The sequence below is a fragment of the Notechis scutatus genome, chromosome 2 (assembly GCF_049901735.1).
Source record: "Notechis scutatus isolate UNSWTSFEM ecotype Mainland chromosome 2, rNotScu1.2, whole genome shotgun sequence".
Classification (NCBI taxonomy): Eukaryota; Metazoa; Chordata; class Lepidosauria; order Squamata; family Elapidae; genus Notechis; species Notechis scutatus.
Window position 1 is genome coordinate 109,463,053 of NC_142010.1, and position 19,621 is coordinate 109,482,673.

At 40.1% G+C, this 19,621-nt stretch overlaps 1 protein-coding gene across 6 annotated transcripts in view; it reads left to right on the forward strand.

Moving 5' to 3' along the window:
* The window catches only part of MXRA7 (matrix remodeling associated 7), a 58,061-nt gene extending 38,720 nt beyond the window's left edge, over positions 1-19,341 (forward strand). For 2 of the 6 annotated variants that reach the window (XM_087955722.1, XM_087955723.1), the window contains exon 4: positions 12,561-14,162. In XM_087955722.1, coding sequence (XP_087811848.1) covers positions 12,561-12,600 — 40 coding nt within the window. In that variant the 3' untranslated portion in view covers positions 12,601-14,162. Of the gene's footprint in view, positions 1-4,274; positions 4,356-12,560; positions 14,163-17,572 lie in introns of those variants that run through there. The other 4 variants (XM_026667529.2, XM_087955721.1, XM_087955724.1 and 1 more) reach the window with 3 other exon arrangements.
* Positions 19,342-19,621: the final 280 nt, after the last annotated feature.

The following is a 19,621-nucleotide window of genomic DNA, read 5'->3' on the forward strand; positions in this document are numbered from 1 at the left end:
TGCAAACAAAATTCCCATAGAACATTTAAAGAGATACATTTTTATCAGACCATTTGGTTGAGGCTTAGATGAGCCACTAAATTCAAGTTCATTTGGTTGCTTTCAGTACAAATTTGGTTCCTTTATGTGGACCTTTTCTTTTGATCAGAAAGCTGCACATTTTTTGAGTAACATAGTGTGGGAGGGAAAGGGGCACGGTAAAAAAAATTGGGTGCATGAAATGCAAAACTGAATTTGGTTTAATTGGAAGTTAATTGAAATTAAATATAGTTAATTAAACAAAGCTATAGTATGATTATTTCTGTGTATTTAATTTTATATACTAAATTAACAATTATTGTATTTGTCAAAACTGGGGAGAAATTGGGGTCTTAGTCTTATTTGGGGGTGGATTACTTGTAAATCTGGGGCATGAGTTGTGCATACCTCTACTAGACCATTTGGTTGAGGCTTAGATGAGCCGCTAAATTCAAGTTCATAGGAAGGATCAAATCCAATGGATGAGTTTTCTTTTCTGCTGAACAGCTGTATAGAATTTCAGGCAATGCTATGTCAACCCTTCAGTAATGCAGCATGAGAAGTTGCCTATACCAATGTTCCTCCTGTTTAACTAGGAATGCCAGGTTGTCAATGCATGTGTGCCTCCTATTATCCAGTTCTTGATCTAAGACAGGGGTGGGCAAACTACAGCCCGCGGGCCACATCCGGCCCGTTGGTCTGTCCAATCCGGCCCGCCCCTGAAAACAAATCACTGGGCGTGGCGTATTGCCCTGTGCCGCGTGGCCCCCAAAGCTGCAAAACAGTGCGGAGCGCTCTCGGGGTAGGAAAGAAAAGAACTTTACAAAGGCCTCGGCTGGGAGTTCGAAATCACCTTCGAGTGCGACCTCTCCGAAGGTGAGTCCCCGCCGATCCCCCTTTTTTTTCCGGGGCTTCCAGGCTGGTTTGCAGGCTGGAGCGTCTTCCAAAACTTCCAAGTTTGCAGGCTGGAGCGTCTTCCCGCCGAGGAGCGGGAAGGGTTCCGCCTGGCGGGCGGGCTGCTTAAACTTTGCTTGGGCGGTACTTTAAAAGCCTGCTCCCAGCACCCGAGCAACTTCCCAGCAACTTCCGGCTTCCTTTTAACTCACGGGCGCTCGGGCCTGGTCCCGAGCCATGCGGTGGAGGGGAAGCCCGGCGGGCGGGCTGCTTGGAGGAGGCGACCCGGCGGTGCTCCGGCAGCAGCAACAGGCAGTTCCGCCCGGGCTCCGCTCAGGTGTCCAGCTGGGGCTGTCAGGAGTTGCTACCACCGGCGCAGCTCCGCGCGCTCAGTCCGCGTGCCTTGGGAAGGAAAAGGCAAAACCAGGAGCCACTGAGCCTGAGCCTCCGGTGCTGCTGCTCCCGTTGCAAAGCACCGCCGCGGCTCTTTCCTTTTGCCTTTCCCTTCCCCAGGCAACGCGGGACCGGAGCCGCGCCGGCGGTAGCAACTCCTGACTCAGGGGGCCTCCAAGGGGAGGGGAAGGAGGAGAAGAGGGGGAGGAAGGGTGGGGTGGGGCGATTCCCAAAAAATCTTGTGCTGACCCGGCCCGTCTGTCAAATTTTAAAAGTCAATGCGGCCCCCAAGCCAAAAAGTTTGCCCACCCCTGATCTAAGATGTACACCAACAAACAAAATAATTCTTAACTAGCGGTTAAGTCATTTCTACTGTGGATTTTTTGGTGGAGCCGAGCAATTATGTAACCATGTAGAGAAGACCACTGATTCTGTGAGTGAACTGAACAGGTTTTAAATGTGTATATAGGAGGCGTAGTGCCCTAGCAGTCCAGATGTTGGGCTTGTTGACCAGAAGGCTGGCAGTTTGAGACCACCCAAACACCACATGATGGAGTGAACTCCCATTCTTGGCCCAGCTTCTGCCAACCTAGCAGTTCAAAAGCATGAAAATGCAAGTAGATATATAGGTACCACTTTAATGGAAAGGTAGCAGTATTCCATGAATCTTGGCCTGTAGCCATGCTGGCCACATGACCACGGAACCATCCTTGGATAATGCTCCCTGAGTTAGGAAACAGAGATGGGCACTGGTCCCCTAGAGTTGGAAACAACTGGGCAGGGGAAACCTTTTTCTTTAAACGTGTATATATTCAGTTTAAATATACAGGTAATCCTTTTATCAGTCCTAATTTGGAGAAGGGTATACCACTGAAACAAATGACATTCTAATCATATATATTGTTGGAAGAAGAATAGCCTTTCCTAAAGTATCAGGTATAGTACATTTATCTGCTGAATTGTAGGTCAGGAAGAGACCTGTAGCCCATTAGATGTCTTATAAATGGTCTCATTGATGGAAGAGATACTCATTCCCTGTTCTGTTGAAATGTCTTCAAATATTGTTAGTGCAATGGTTCTTTGGGAGAGAATTTTATAATAATTTAACAATACAGGAAAGATACAAATCCACAAACTTTGATTATTTGCTGAGGTTCATCTCTGAACAATCAAAAGTGGTTTTTCTTGGTATACATTTTATTTAAGGCTATTGTATATCATCATCAGTACTGTGAGCCATCTCAGACTATAAGTATTATTTATCTCCCATTCTTCCATTGCACTCAAAACATTCAGGGCACATTGCATATTTGCATTCATGTATGAATCCCAAAAGTGCAGATGAGTTGCATTCCTTTAATTATACTTTTTTTTAAATAATGGAATTATAGGCAGCACTGTCCAACAAATCAAGGTTCCTGGAGCATTCCTCCATTATCAAATATTCAACACTCCCAAGTCTGATTTGCTGGACTCCTATCATTTCTACTGATACCAATACGGTATCAAAATTTCCAAAATTATTAGCTAGTTTTTTACTGAGGCATCGCTGGTAGGCAAAAGAGGCTCTAGATAACTGTCCCATTGCTGCGTTCATTTTTGCTTTGTGAATGGTGTGACTCATATTTATTTCCTCAATTTCCTCTGCCTATTGATGAATCTAGTTTGACTAGTTATGACTAGATACTGTCTTCCTGGGCCTTAGATTATTTATTTGATTCTCTTGGGCACTATGAGAAAAGTAGCATCAATAGGCCTTTAGAAGCTATCGGTAATGCTGTGGCTCTATAGCAGTCAGTCACGCACACCATGCTCCTGTGTGCCAAAACTTGCCATACCAGTTGTGCACCATAGGCAGCTGACCAAATACTACTATTAATAGAATTACATACTTCATCTCATTATTCAACCAGCAGATGCACTTTGAGCCCTTTGGAACTAAATGCAAATGCTGCATCAGTTCCAGACACTCTGTGTTAGTCAGGCCTGCTTTGACAATTGTGCAGATCAGCCTTCTCTGATGTAGTGCCCTCCAAATGTATTCCACCTGCCACCTTGGTTGGAAATGTTAAGGGTTTGCGTCCCACGCATCTGAAGAATTACACACTGGAGAAGTCAAGTGTAAATATTAATTTCTCAGGCACATTCTCAGGAATCCTATGTCACTCAGAATAGGTTGCACTTGGAGCAGCTTTGTAAAATAAAATAACAAATGCAACCATAACAAAGCCTCTTGAAAAAAGCACCTTTGGGACAATAACGAAGCAGGATTTCCTGACCTTTGTTACGGAAGTGTTTAAAGATAACCAGAACTGATCTTTTACCTGACACAAACCTGAGTAACTCCCTAGGATAGCTCTTTCCTAACGAAAAAAAGGGTTTGTTAAGGACCCTTTCCACCTACACCCTGATCGCAGCTACACCGACCAGGGTTTCCTGTGTCCTTTATCTACTTTCCAAATTCACCTGCCCTACTTAATGCTTGCTCCCTTGGTCTGTGCAGAGCTATTTGCAAACTCCTCCCCCCCCCCACACCTCTTCTGCTAATGGGCATCTGGCAGACTGTTGCATTTCTTCTAATGGTTTCTGTTTCTTGTCACTGTGACCTTGTCTGTCTGTCTGTGTTTGTTTCTCCCAGCTTTGTTTTTGTTTTGTTTTGTTTTGTCCGTCCCCCCCCTCGGAGAGCTGGTGGTGGCATCAGCATTTTTCTATTTCAGGCTTTTCCAAACCCTCCTCCTTTGTTGTGGTTTCTTTGGGCAGGGCTGCCCTCAGGTAAGGAGCTACACTGAATCAGCTGAGGAAAGCCATGCCATCCGCCCTTCGAGCCTTTGGTTCTTCATGCCATGTGCCTGCGTGTGCACCCTGATCCTCCCTGGCTTTCTTCCTTTTTTTTTCCCTCCTGTTGGGCATTGCCTGGCATTGCTGCCATTTTGATGTGACCCAGGTTTGCTGCCTTTATTATATTGCAGGATTGAACTGACCTCTGACCTCACATCCCTGTAGCAAGTACCTTAGGTCCTCGGCCACAAACATTCTAGCAAATCTTTTTGGTAAGGAGATGATACTTCTTAGAAGTAGTGGTTCCACCTATAACCTCTGCTAATGTGACTGGAAACTAAAGTTGACCATGTATTTTCCCCTCCCCCTGCACCTCCTCCCCTTCTCCCTATTCATAACTAATAAAATAGTCTCCCTCTCTTCTGTGCCCCGTTTCATTTATCAGGAGCACCACACTTCAGCGGAACAAAAGAGGTGTCCTTTTGCCTAGTGGAACATATGCTGCTGGCCTTTCCCATCTATTACCTCACCCACAGCCTTTAGCTAAGAGGAGGAATGTGTCCTTCCAATTTGAAGTCTGAACTTTGGGCAACTTGGCCAGTTCAATGAGTTCTGGGTGGCAGTTCTGTAGTTTTGGGGCTGGAGGAACTGTCTGTCCAAATCAGTCATATGTAGCTGTTTCTATGGAGGAGATTAAGGCCGAGAGAGTCAGTTTGCTTGAGAGTCAGTACGTTGATATCAGCAGAAAGGTTTTGTTTTTCAATGTAAAGCTCCTGCTCTTAGCTACTGTGAGATATCGGTGACACAATCAATCAAAGAACGTGCTTCAATCTCTTTTGTTTAATAAATCGGCATCACTTGCACACTATGGATGGTGCTGTAGAATCTTTGATATTTTGCCTTACAAGATACAGTGTCCTCCATGTTTGCTCTGGTTTTTATAAGCCTATTTACAGGGGCGTTGCAGACACCAGAGAATAATAGTCCTTAGTATAGGTATCAGAATAAATTGTCCTGCTTCCTCAACATGCTGCCCCTACCCACTTACAGAAAAAGCTCTTTGCTTGAGTTGCAGGTCTTCCAGAAAAAGTGAGGGTATTGCTGTTTCTTTTTGCTGCTCTCCGAGCTTGCTTGTACTTCTTCAGGAATCAGGCAACCTGAAGAGGGAGAAAAACAACAGGGAAGGAGAGCAATCAGTCAAAGAGGCTCCAAGGATTAGTCATAGCTCCCTACTGAGGCACCAGCTTCAGGCTATTCAGTCAAGTCTATAAATAATATGTAGATTGCAGGCAGGAACTGCAGTTTTTCATTAAATGGCAGATATTTAATGCATTGCAAATGGGCTAAATTCAAGTGAGTTCCTTGCCTATAAATGTACATCCAGTTAATTCCAATAGGACCTGTACTATGTATTTATTTATAAAACAATTTTAATGCAAGTTTTGAAACTTGAACAATGGTTTCCTGCATATCTGCAATTCTGATCTTTTAATTATTATGTTGTATTTTTCATTTTTCCTTGAAAGCTGACACTATGAAGGCCTAATAGTGGCATGCTATCAAAAGATGAAGATAAGATGTTTTCTTATTTGGAATTACCAACAAAATCCCTTTTGCTAAATTGTATTATTTGGGCATATCTCCTTCAGTTTTTAGTAACTGGTATTTTCTGGAGGAATCTTGAGGTGTAATTTTCATAACATTTCTGAAACCTATATTTCCTAGCATCTTTGGAGAATTATTGAATACCAAAAATGGGTATTAAATTGGTATTATGAGCCATGGTGGTGCAGTGTTTAGAAATCAATATTGCAGGCTAATTCAACTCACCACAAGGAGTTCGATCCTCACCGGCTCAAGGTTGACTCAGCCTTCCCTCCTTCCAAGGTCGATAAAGTGAGGACCCAGATTGTTGGGGGCAATATGCTGACTCTGTAAACCTCTTAGAACGGGCTGCAAAGCCCTACGAAGTAGTAGATAAGTCTTAAATGCTATTGTTATTAATATAAGGTGTCTAGTATTAAGAGGGAAGATAGATCCCCTCAACCACAGTTTGTTCCTGAAGTTCAGAACATAACAGATGTGTACATATTTATTCTAGGGGATGGGGAACCTGTGGTCCTCTTAAGTGCTTTTTTTAAAAAAAACATTTTCATGAGACCTACCCAGGGCAAATGGGAGAAGAGAACATATTGGGAGTTGTAATTCAGCAACATTTATAGAACTGAAGGTTCCCTACCTTGTAAATGCTATCTACCTGTTGCTAAAATTAGCACAGCAGATTTAGAAAGGGAAACTTGTTTTTTTACAAACCGAATGTGTACTTCTGGTCATTTGCTGTAAAACCTCTTTTATCACATTTCCTTCAGTGGGGTAGATGAGCGAAATTGAGAATCTGAGGTTTGTTTTGAAGGTTAAAAGAGGCAAAAGATCTGTGCTAAGCACAGAAAATTGTTTCTCCCAGTTACACCAAAAAAACAACAAAAAAAAACAACCTGCAAGTTTGGGGAAAATTAGAAATTAATAGAAAAGAAAGTGAACAAGGATTGCTAATTATAATGTTTGCATATTACCTCCAGGCAGTGGTAGGATTCATTATTTTTTTTTAACTACCGGTTCTGCGGGCATGGCTTGGTGGGCCTGGCAGGGGAAGGATACTGTAAAATCTCCAGTCAGAGGTGGTATTTGCCGGTTCTCCAAACTACTCAAAATTTCCGCTACCGGTTCTCCAGAACTGGTCAGAACCTGCTGAATACCACCACTGCCTCCAGGAGAGAGATTTATACCTCTGAAGAGTAGATGCTGAGAATGAACAGTGGGAGAGGCTAATACCCTCAAATCCTGCTTAGGTGCTTCTTGGAAATATAATTTCATATGTAGGTCCCCTTCGATAATGCATTAAGGAACTTCCTTTGTCATCATACTTTCCTACTTCCATTCCACTAGGGATGGGGAATATGGAATGAAGATTGTTATAGCAGTATCACATGTTCTGTTAGCTACTTGGGGGAGAGAAGATATACAAGTACTTGCTTACCAGTAGGCATTCATTTATCAGATGAGGAATGGAGTGAGATAAAATAAGACAGAGTGCTCTTCCAGTTGTCCTATGCCTTTCATCTAAACTTCAGTGATGAGAAAAGCTTGCAGCAAATTGGATACCACAATCTGAATCTCAAATCACCTAAATGAAAGAACATCTGATGCTAAAAAGCTATTTGGCCACCACAATCCCTTGCTGAAATCCAAGAAGGTACAGCAAGAGGGGGCAGCGTTTTCCATTTGCTTCTTCTTTTCTTAAAAAAAAACAAAAAGCAGACAGATTGTCTTCTTATAACAACAAAAAAGTCAATAAGCTATATTTAAATTTGGACTGGACGATTCGCAACTGCTCCTGTATATAAGCCAAAGGAGCAGAAGCTTAATCAAGGCATCTAAACATTTTTCCAGTTTTCCTTTCCCCAAACACCAGCCTTCATAAGGGTGGGGATCTCTTGGAACAGTTATCCCTTGGCACCTGCCAACCCTGCTCTTCAGTGCATGCTTTTCTGCTAATTTCCCCATAATTTTTGCTTGCTGAAACCCTATGTGTTGATATGTTGCCTTAGGATGGTGAATACCTTCACCTCTTCTTGTCATTTGCTTCCTCTCTACTTGCCGCCTCCTTCTCCTCCTCCTCCCACTCCTTTACTAGCAGCTTTGCTTTCCTGTCCAGCATGGTGCTTCTTTGGGATAGAGAGGCTGGTAAGTTTCTGCTCCTTTTATTATTATTTTTTCATTTCATCTTCTGCAGCACGATAGAAGGTTGGGGAAGAAGGATGGGCAAGCACTTTGAGGTTGTTAGTGCCCTCAATAAAACTGCCAAGTGATTCTTTCCCTAGTCTGGGGCTTCTGGACATCTTGGACTATAGTTACTATTAATTCCCAGTTAAACCAGACTAGGGGTAACAGGTGTTGTCAAATTTCAGTTATTGCTCTTGTCCTCTGCAGGGTATAAGGGTAGGGAATGTTACTCTTCAAATTAAGTTTAAATGCTGTTCAATCTGTTAAGCCAGGAAGATTTCCACACCAGACCAGTTTTTAATAGATCAGCTTTTTCACCCGGGTGGTTTCTAGCCATCATATTGAAATCCCATGCATTGTCCAATAGGTTCACTAAGGCTTCAGTTAACCTATTTCATCTGGATTGTGATTCTGAGTAACTTTAGCTATGACCTGATCCAACCAGTAGAAAGACCTGGATATTGCTGCAGATATTATTTGTGAAAATAACCTAATACACATTTTGTAAATTTTATTTACTAAAGAAGTGGGATTCTAAAAGTAGATCAGTTATAATCTCCCAAACATCAGCAATCTGGCGCGCCAAATATTTTCTGGCAGCAAGACCTATTTCTGCTAGCAGTTATCTGGTTTGGGGCACCAGAAGAAGCACCTTGTTAAAAATGCAGCAACAAAGTATGGAAAGAACTGGAAAATCAAAAATATGCTTTGGACTGGCTGCTCTATGCTTTTAAAATTGTTATTTTCAAATGCAGTAAGTTTTCTTAAAAACTATACAGTCCGATTTTGAATTTTGACATTTAAAAAAATTGATGGGGTTTTTTTTATACCTTTATCCGATTCTCTTTTGTGACACATTTCCTAAATATTCCTGGCATAGAATTGATCTATTATTTTGATTTGTATTAAGAAATAAACCACACTTGGGAAAATTCCAGCCTTATGGAGGACTAGATCAGGAAACAGATACCACAATAAAATTAGAAGTCAGCTTTATAGAGATAAACTACATTAACAGAAACTTGCAAATCTGATTGTATTTTTCCCCTCCTCCCACTTAGTGAGTCAAAGAGGAGCCAGCCTGAATGTCTTCCAAATACAGTATTATCTTTTTTTGCCATATTTTAAAGATTGCCTCTGTCCTTTTTTCTGGGTGTGAGAGATAGCTGCTGAATATTTCCCGCAAGACCATCTCCATAAGTCTCTATAGGAATTGTCTCCACAGGAAATTTAATCGATGAACTGTATTCTTTTTTTCTTTTGAACTGCAGAGAGAGAGAGAAGATGGGGGTGAGGGGACAAGAAAAGCTGCTTTGACCCCTTGATTGTTTTTCATTTCTGTTCAGCTTCTAGTTCTCATTAGCCTGTCTGCAGTCTCCATAATATAGTCTTCTATACTTCATAGAATAGAATTCTTTATTGGCCAAGTGTGATTGGACACACAAGGAATTTGCCTCCTTATTCATATTTCTGACCCTGTCATAGTCAGACATTTTCTGCCTGAAAACCTATTAGATGTTGTGGGTACAGTTTCTGCTTCAGCAAGCGATAAAAGGCAAGTCAAAACCAGCAAACTACCAGGATGTTTGAAAATTAACATCTGCTATGGGACTGTATGAATGAAAGCTTTATCATCTTGCTTCCTTCACAGAATTTTGAAGGAAGTTGGATGAATTTGCTTTCCTTCGAAACTCTTGGTTTGAAAGTCAGCTCTCAGTTTTGACCTGTATTTTGCAAGTATATCCTCATAAAAGAGATAATTAGATAATAATCCATCAAATTAAACAGTTCTATAGCAAAGAATTACTCCAGGCAATTTTAGGGTTTCTCAGGTAAAACATAAAGCCATTAATTTAAATAATAATTGTTATATTAACAAAATGCTAGTAGATGGGGTTTAAACTTCAAACTATGCATGATCCCCTAACTTTTGCAGTCCTGAAGGTTTTCAGGCTATTGAAGTAATTCAGCAGCAAATTAACAGCAAAACATAGGGGGGAAATTGGTAAATCAAATCTGAAATAAGCTTTACATGCCCAAGGAAAATATTCCTCCTCTCCCAGCTCAAAATCATTCAGAGAATTCTGCTGCCTTTACTATTGTTGCAACAATAGTAAACAATAATGTCCTGAAGCTTCCAAAATTTCTGTAGCTTTGTACTAAAGTATTAGGATATCAACCTGATATACCAATGACTTGCTGTGTTGTTGAATTAACATATGAAAGCAAGTGAGCTCCTTCTGCCTTCATTTTCAACTGATGCTATAATCAGGGGTGAGATTCTACCAGTTTGCACCTATTCACTAGAACCGGTTGTTAACATTCTAAGCAGTTTGGAGAACCGGTTGTTAAAAGAAATTAGTGGCCTAATCCTGTAAGGAAGGCAGGAAGGAAACATTCTGGTGTTGCTTACAAAAAATGCCTCTCTGTTAACCCTTATTACGTTCTTGGCTAGACTTTCTGTCTCAGGAACATCTCTGGAGTTTTTTCCCCCTCCTTTGCTGGTACTTTGCTTGTGTGGAGTGACCATTCAAAGTTAAAATGGCACTGAAAAAAGTGACTTATGACTATTTTTCACACTTACAACTGTTGCAGCATCCCCACAGTCATGAGAGGCCAGGCGAGGAGATGCGTGTCTCGATGTGAGTGATATTGAGTTGGCCATGCCCAGCCAATAACATGACCACCAAGCCACACCCACCAACTTAGCCACACCCACAGAACCAGTTGTTAAAAAATTTGAATCCCACCCCTGGCTATAATGTGTGCTTAGAAGAAATATTTCAGCTGAAATAGAGTTAGAAATGCTTTAACGTTGTTAAAGAAATGCTATTAATGTTGTGGTGACAACTGCTGTATAATTGCGCATCTTAAAAAAATGACTTCCAAATGTTACTCAATCTATTTGCCCCAAAGTTACTTTACAAAATGGGCCATGTAGATTATAACTGTAAAAACAGTGCACTATATATCACTTAAAAATGAAGCATAAGCACAGGCAAACACTACAATATAATATAGAAGAGCTTGTTGGCCACTTTTACAGAGCTAATCTGTGATTACCTGCAGCTGGAAGCCTGGGGTGTCCCATCTTTTAATATCTTAATATTGTCTGTTAAAATAAAACTTAGCAACTAGCTATTGTCTATTGAAATATCCCAAAGGTGCTTTTTCCAAAAGGCAACTAGACTTTCTTGGAGTTTTTTTTCCCTTTGAAAACCATATGCTTCTCACCCAAGAAGCTTCTTCAGTTCCAACTGCTGAAATGGTGCTTCTTGGGAAGCAAAGGAAAAGACCAAGGAGCTCAGAAGTGACTTGTCATCCATGTAGACCAGTCTTCTCCCTGGGTCTCTTGGCTCCCCCCCCCCCCCCTGTATTTTAGAGCTTATACTTTCATGTCCATATGTTTCCTATCTCAAAATATTAAGGAACGTCAGTTTTTCAGCAACTATAGACAAAGGAAATCTCTGGGGAGGTGGGGTGGGTGGGGAGAAGAGAGATTTGAAGGTTTCATCTGTTCCTGGAGCTTCAGATTGTTCGTTCTAGGTTTTAATTGCATTAACCACAGATGATCTGCATAACTATAGATCAGAGGTCTCCAAAGTTGGCAACTTTAAGACTTGTGGACTTCAACTCCCAGAATTCTGGAATTTGAAATCCACAAGTCTTAAAGTTGCAAAGTTTGGGGAGCTCTCCTGTAGATGGTCATTAATTCATAAATATTGCTTTAACTGTCCTCAACTTAAAAGAGAAAAATGTTCGTACAACAGTAAGACTTTCAGCTTAAAAAGTACAGCATTTACGTTTTATACAAACTCTTTGCCCAATATTCAAGAAGTGGATGTTATGTAAAATCAATAGCCTTCTCTGTAACAATCTATGATGAATGATTTTCAAGTATCCACCTCATCATAACAATGACCCTAACCAAGCCTGTGCTTTCTTAAAATTTATGAACCCAGTATTTGACTTAACAAAAACACACAACTGCAAATGAAAGTAGCATTCATAGAATGATTATATTTTTTTGGACATTTGAAAACTAGTATCTGCCATGGGACTATATGAATGAAAACTTTATCATCTTGCTTCATTCACAGAATTTTGAAGGAAGTTGGATGAACTTCCAGTACAAAAAAAGGAGCTTGTTGATACCGCAGCTATGCAGTATGACAGTTCCCTTGATTGCAAGTTCCAATTCTGGGCTCGCAAATCTGGCTTCTGACAAATAGAGCAGCTCATATTGAATCCTCACACCTGAAGCCATAGGGCTTATTCGTGAATCTGAGCAACAAATCATGGGATTGCAAAAGAAGGCAGTACTTAGTACAGACACAGTTCTGTATTTCACCTTTCCCCAAATGTCCAAGAGATCCTTGTCAGTTTTCACTTTATAGGGCTAGAGAGAAATGTAAAATGTTCCTAATGGGAAAAGAGAGATGCTGTATTAGATACTCATGTTCTTGGGCATAGGCTATCCTGCTGCAAATGATGAAGTAACCTCTTCAAACCTGAGGCATCCTTATGTTATTTGTGTATGCCCAAAAGGTCTAGAAACTTTCCTTAAGACTCCTTTCCTGCACTGAGTTGTTCTCCTCTTATTACAAAAATAAAAGCATTAGTAATATATAACTGACCCAAGGTGACACAATTAAAATGCGTTCTCTTTATTTTCTTCTTGTTTCTCTTTGCAGAACTGAAGACTATATGAAGTTATCCCTAGACTCTTCCTAAGACTTACCTTTTGGCATTTTTAAAGGCTTGAGGAGAAAAAAAAAGGGCAAAACCCCAAACACAACCGAAAAATATCCCTCAAAATATAAGACTTTCTGTTTGGCTGAAGCTGAGTTCCTCAGAATCAATCCTTGTAATATCAAGATTGGAACAAGTTGGGGTCTGGTCTGGATAATTATATGGCTAGAGAAAATAACAGACTACACTGTGCGGGTTCTGTTCTTGGATGTAAAGTAAGATCTCTGGGGGAATAAACAAGCACACTTTGTTGTGTTCAGTACTCCATATCTGCAGCCTCCCCCCAAACAAAACAAAAAAAAATTAACTAGATAACCTGGAGAAAACTGATAAATTATTGTACAATGGACCTGTTTCCTGTCTAGATGGTAGAACAAGCTAGAACAAGCCCTTTTCACCACTCTATCCTAGACCACAAAAACCTTCTAGATGAATTTGAAGACAGAGCTGTAATACATGAAACCTTCTGAAGGCTCCTTCCATCCACAGATGGAAGGTTGGTTGCATGATACAGACTGTGACCTCTTGGAAATGAGACAGTATTTCATCTTAGATAGAAGGAAGTCCTAAGAAACAAAAGATTTATCCTTTTATTTAGAAGTTTGTCCCATTAGTGGGGTGTACTCCTAAATAAGAGTATAGGATTGCAGTCTTAGTATAACAATTTGTGACTAATTTTAATTGCAAGGATTAAGAGCGCTTCATTAGCTAATGCTTTTGTTTACTTGACACTTCAAGCCTGTTCCCAAGAATAGAATCTGAAAATGTGAGCTATGGAATGTAAAATGGCCCTTTGGTTACCAATTTCACAGTTCCTAAATAAGATTTAAGATATATCCTTTTATGTTGTGTCACTATTCTGTCATCGCATCATTTTTTATGTTACTGATAATCACTTCCTGTTTGATAGATTGGATTTTTTAAAAAAATGTTGCTCTCCTGTATTTTGAGGGAAAGCTTCATAATCCATCCCCTGTTACTTTTTGAAACAAAACCTTAATTATTTGGAAATACTTGAAATTAATTACTCAATCATTCTTTGGGACACATAGGTTTAAGAACTGTTTTCCTCTAGAGTCTAGACTAATTCCCTGCCCCCCAGGCTTATTTAAGAAACAGCAGGAATCTTTGACCATAATTAATTTGCAAAAGATAAGCTTCCATTCCTATACCTATTTTCTCTAATATAGTACAGTTTGCAACCAAATCCCATTCATATAAGGACACTCCGCTTTGAGATATTTGTTAGCAACCACTTTGCCTCCAATTCACATTGATAGACTCAAAACACCATTAACTATGCAAATAATGCCTTATATACAATATAATCTTTCAGTATGCAGCAATACATATATAAGGAAAATGACTAGTGGCAATGAGCAAAGCTATCTCTTCAGTAATGACATATTGCTGTCTGAGTGGGTTTTTTGTTTTGTTTTTTGTTTTTCTAAATATGAAGGTAGATCTTGTACAAAGGACTATAATTTCTAGCAGTTTCAAAATGTATATTGCCATTTTTCAGACCAATAAACATTTAAATAGTTTTCCTGACTGGTCATTGTGTTTGTAAATATGAACAGTATGCACACAGCTCTTGCTTCCAATAAATTCAGATTTGAATGGGAACTTGGGAAAGTTATGATTGATTGCCTTTAGAAAACAAAACCATAGTTTAAATTACTATAAGAATGTCCTTCACATTGCCCAGACTTGAATATTACTGAAAATCTATAAAGAGATCCCAATCATGCATAGCATGCAAAGAAACCCATGAGCTAGAAATATTCTACAAGGAAAAGCAAGGAAAATTTCAAAAGCAAGAATAGAAAGACTCTTTCTAGGTGGTTACAAGAAATGGTTGGAAGTGGTTATTTTTTCTAAAGGACATGTTAAAAATACTGATTTGAAACGTATCCACACATGTTTTACACCTGCAATATTCACCATTGTTTTATTTTGAATCTTATTAACAGTACACATAAATAGTAAGTACGCATTCAAATTTGCAGAGAAAAATTAATTTTGTACTAGGCAAAGGTTCTGTTAACTTAGGGATTTAATTGAAACACACTTTGAACAAGAGTGCTAAACTTTTGCACACAACTGTAGAGATGTAAAACCAATTACTGTCCTAACTAAGAATGTCTGCATACAAGTAAACTTGCTAACCATTTTTCACAGCTGGTAATGATTTTGATCCAAGCTTGTTGTAAATCCATGTCTTTTTAGAAGTGCAATAAAAGGAAGAGGGTTCCCCCCAATGTCAGTTCCTAAACCTTTGGCCTAATATACATATCAATGGCGAATACTTTTTCTACACAGTTTGCCTGTATGTATAGCAGGCCTATAATTTGTACCATTGTAATTACTAAAGAAGACATCAAGGGGAAAAATTGCCTACATATCTGGGCAACTGGATTGATGCTGTACACTGTGTTAAAAATCAACACGCCACATTATGACTTGGCATGATTTTTTTGAGGTTTTTTTCCACCCCTTTCTTGGTGGACTGACAGGTGTGGTGCTATAGGCACATAGGCATTTAGATTTTTTTAAAAAGTCCTAGGAGCTTCTGCAACTTGACGCCTCTGCTTTTTAAGAGCTTGAAAGGGAGCAGTGTCCATCTAAAAATTAGCCCAAACATCCGAGAGAGACTTTAGAAACTTTAAAAATGCCCTCTTAGTTATATGGAGTTCTGGCAGATGATGGCAGAAGCAGAATAAGAGACAGATCTATGCATCCTACAAGCATTAGTGAATGCAAAAAAGGGCTCAGGCCACAGCCTCTTCAAGAATTATGGCAGCATTAGCAGCAAACCTGCCATACTTATACTCAGCAGATAGCACAGAAGCAAGGAAACTTTGGGAAAATGGAGGAAGCTGAGAATCCCCGTTAAACTAAGATAAGGGAAATACTTCCTAAAAAATGTTTCATTTAATGTTCAAACACCACAGGCAGTCCTTAACCTACAACCATTCATTCAGTACCTGTTTGAAGTTACAGAAGCACTGAAAAAGTGACTTACACAACCAGTCCCCAAAGTTATGGCTGTTTTGCAGCACTTCACAGTCAGACGATCCAAATTGGACTTGGCAGCCTGCCCACACTTACAACCTCAAGGGTGCTTCACCTTCCCCCTACCCATCTAGTTCTTTTCATGGGTGGCAGCTGTGTAGCTGAGGCAATTTCTGGGATGCTTTGGCGTTGTGCCATGCTGTTAACACTTTGTGTGGTGCAGCAGAATGGAGGGTGGGGTGGGCTCAGAATGCAGAGGGGCAAAAGCAACTGTGGCAGGAGTTGGGGACTATCTGGGGCACAGTAGCTTTGCCCCATGCTGTTGATACTTCCTGGAATTCTGTGGCTTTGCGCCATGCTGTTGGCACTTTACATAGCATAATGGTTTTGTATAGCACTACTGGGTTGGGGCAGCTGAGGCTTCCAGGGGTGGCTGCGGCTTTGCACTGTGGCTCAGGGGCTTCTTGCAGTCCCAGAGTCTCTGTGTACCAAGAAGGCCCCGAGCCACAGCATAGTCCTTCCCTAGCCTCCCTGTGCTTGCACATATGTGTTCACACATCCCATGCCTTCTTTCCCCAACACCCCTGAACTCACGCATGGCTTGCCTGTGCCAGGCCTCCTTCATTCCTTTGTACTACCCCCATGCTCCTTATGCAGGGGTCCCCAACGCCGGTCCGCGGACCGTACCGACCGGAACAAGCCTTACCGGGCCGCTGGTTGCTGGCGCCGCCATCTTTTTGGTAAAAAGCGCTTCTGGTGAGCTTTTCCGGGTAGAAAGCTCACCGGAAGCGCTGTTTCATCATAAAAGATGGCGGCGGCCATTTCGGTGAGCTTTTCCGGGTAGAAAGCCATTTCTACCGAAAAAGCTCACCAGAAGCAGCGCCGCCATCTTTTATGATGAACAGCGCTTCGGTGACGTCACGGAAGCGCCTTTTCGTCATAAAAGATGGCGGCGCCCAGTTGACGCCGATACCGGCGCGGCGCCCAGCTGATGTCGGAACCGGGCCGCGGCGTCGAAAAGGTTGGGGATCCCTGTCCTTATGGACCCGTCTGCTTCGCACTTAACAACCCATACATCTGGAGTTATGACAGCAACCAGGATTGCTGGTGTTGCAATTGCATCATGAGACTTTATGCTTTACGACTCCATAACTTAGTGATGGAAATTCTGATCTCAGTTGTGGTGATGTTGAGGGCTACCTGTTAGAAGAAGATGGATTGAGACACCAGTCTCTTAAGAGGGTAGGTAAGATAATCAATCCAGACTGAGATCCATCTAATGTCATACTCCAGCCCATTCACTGAATGACAGTACTGTACAAGCATCCTCATTTGCCCCTAGTTGTGTCCACATTTCAACTGATTAGTTGGTGGATCTCCTTATTCATAGTATCAGAAAATAGTGATGATGTGGCTGTACAATGATAGTACATTTGTAAAGTGTACTGGATTTCTTAGCTATCGCTTGTTCTTAAAAATGATCCTTACAACATGTGCTGTAATTTAAATGGGTGAACAATAAGAGACTGTTCACCCATTTAAATTATTTAATTTGTAGGTGAATAATCTTAGTGCCTTGTGTAATTTGTTCACAACCCGTAATATACATTGGAATTCATGATATCAGGGAATTCATTCAAGGGATAGCTTGCTAAAAGTGAAAATGTGAAGTATTCTGGGGTCATCCCACATAAAAAAGCATCTTGACAGGGGAGATTCAAAACCAAGATTCCCAGCATTTCAGGTCAAATGTGTGCAGTCTTTTATTCTTAGGGTTAAAAAAAAAAAGCTTTTATTCACACATCTCCATCATGCATTTTTTTTTAATTTCAGACAGGAAACATCCCATATTGCAAGCTATCTTGTCAAACTCCACTGTTTTTCTCAAAACAAAAGTATCCCCATTTTTTTTTCCTTTTTGTTGTTCTCTTCTTGGCAGGGTTCAGAGAGAGCAGCTGGCTGCCATCTTCACCCTTCTAAAGGAAAAATCAGACACTTTTGGAGATATGTCTGAATCTGATATCAAAGAACAACTTAAGCTTTATGACATGTAGACTGTAAGTTTTTCTTTTTTTCAGTATACTAAAGGTGTACTGTAAACGCTGTAGTTTTCAACATGGTTAGAATATATTGTATATGAAAATGCAATGAATAGTTTTTGTATTGTATTTTATCTTTTAAAAATGATTTTTGAGAAAGAATAAAAGTCATTTAGTTGTGTCAAATCAATATTTAAGGCGCTAAAATATACCAAATGCTGTTGTAATTTCTTACAATGATCTTATACTGTTTTTGAATGCAAGTATTCCATTGCTACATGCAGATATGTTACAGGCAGTGAATGATATTAGACAAGCTGTCTTTGAACTTATCTGTAACACAATGGAGACACTTTCAAAAAGAACTTTCTTGAAAAATATAAGTAGCCAGTGAGTCTGATAAATGGAGTTAATAAATCAGAAACACTACTGTAAATCTAAAAACAAGTAAATAGCATCTGTCACTTTATACTAAACTTTGTTTTCAAAGAAACTTGTGTTTTAGATTAACTCTGTAAATATTTAAGATAAAAAGTGTCAAACTGTAGACACTTGTATAAATTTTTGATTAAATGTTTTGATAGGAACTATGGATAATAAAAGTGTGGATTGTTAGATTTCTGATTACTGCATCCACAGTGTTTTAAAGCAACATTACAGGAGTGGCATTGCCTTAGTGTAGATGGGTTTTTTTAAGCTTCTTAGCCACAAAAGGCCCTTTACTGATTCTGTTACTGACTTGAATTAAAGTAGGCTGTAATTCACAAAAGCTCAGGTCCTTTTATAAAATCTGTTATTCTGAAAAGGTGCTACCAGGCTCCTTCTCATTTTGGGCAATTAAAGTAAAATCCAGGGCCAAATCTACTTGAAAGCCAGTTTGGTGTAGTGGTTAAAGGCATCATAAGTTCTAGTCCCTCCTTAGGTGTAAAATCAACCCAGGGGATCTTGTTACTGTTTCTCAGTCCTAGGAAGGAGCAAGGCAAACTACTTCTTAAAAACGTGCCAGGAAAACTGCAGAGTTAGTCCAGGAAGTCACTAGAAGTCAACCCGAACTGGAAGGCACTCCCTCGCCCCACAAATCTACTTAACATCCATGGTCAGCAAAATTGATTTGGTGCTGCCATCTGCTGAGGTAGAACAACAGATACCTACAAATACCTAGAGCAAATTCATTTTTATTTTATTTTTTAAGAGATAATTTAGAGACTGGTTTTTGTAATAGATGGATGGACCCAGAGGAATTGTGGTTGGGATTCATGTGGAATTTAGTCCTAATAAAGAGTCCAAAATGACTTTGTTATTAGGATGTGAACAGGAACTCTGGCTATGCAGTTTCAAGGTTGCAGTGGAGATGCAAGTTGTACCACAAAATGGCTGTTATTGATAATGGAATAACCCCTCTAGAAGATTCCTCTGGAAATGCCACAATTATGATAGATTGTCAAAAGTAACATTTTGATGGATTTATTACTTCCTTAGAAATGTGTAAATGATCAAATGTAGATTAGCCAGTGCTATGGCACCATTTGAAATGCTTTGTATGAAATTTACTATATAAGTTTGCTTGTATGTAGTATATTCAGGGACTTTCACCTGGGAACCTTACCTAATAAGTCTCTGTTTGTCTAAGACTGTGCAGATTCTTAATAAAGTTTGGGAGATTTTGAGCTGTATCCTGGCAGTAGAAGAATACACTGAAACCTCATCACCCAGGTGGCAGAGAAGACATAGGAGGCCTACGGGTTTCTCTGGGAGTATTTCTCCAACAATTTATACTATAATGGAGAGTGGGTATGCTGGTTAGTTTGGTTATTTTAATTATTTCTGGGACTTTTTATTTTCTTAAATAAAAGAATTCATGTTCCACATACTTCAGGACTAGTAGCAAAATGTATATGTGCTCAACTAATCAGCTACTTGAAAGCTTGGTATTTGTGTTTATGCTGTTT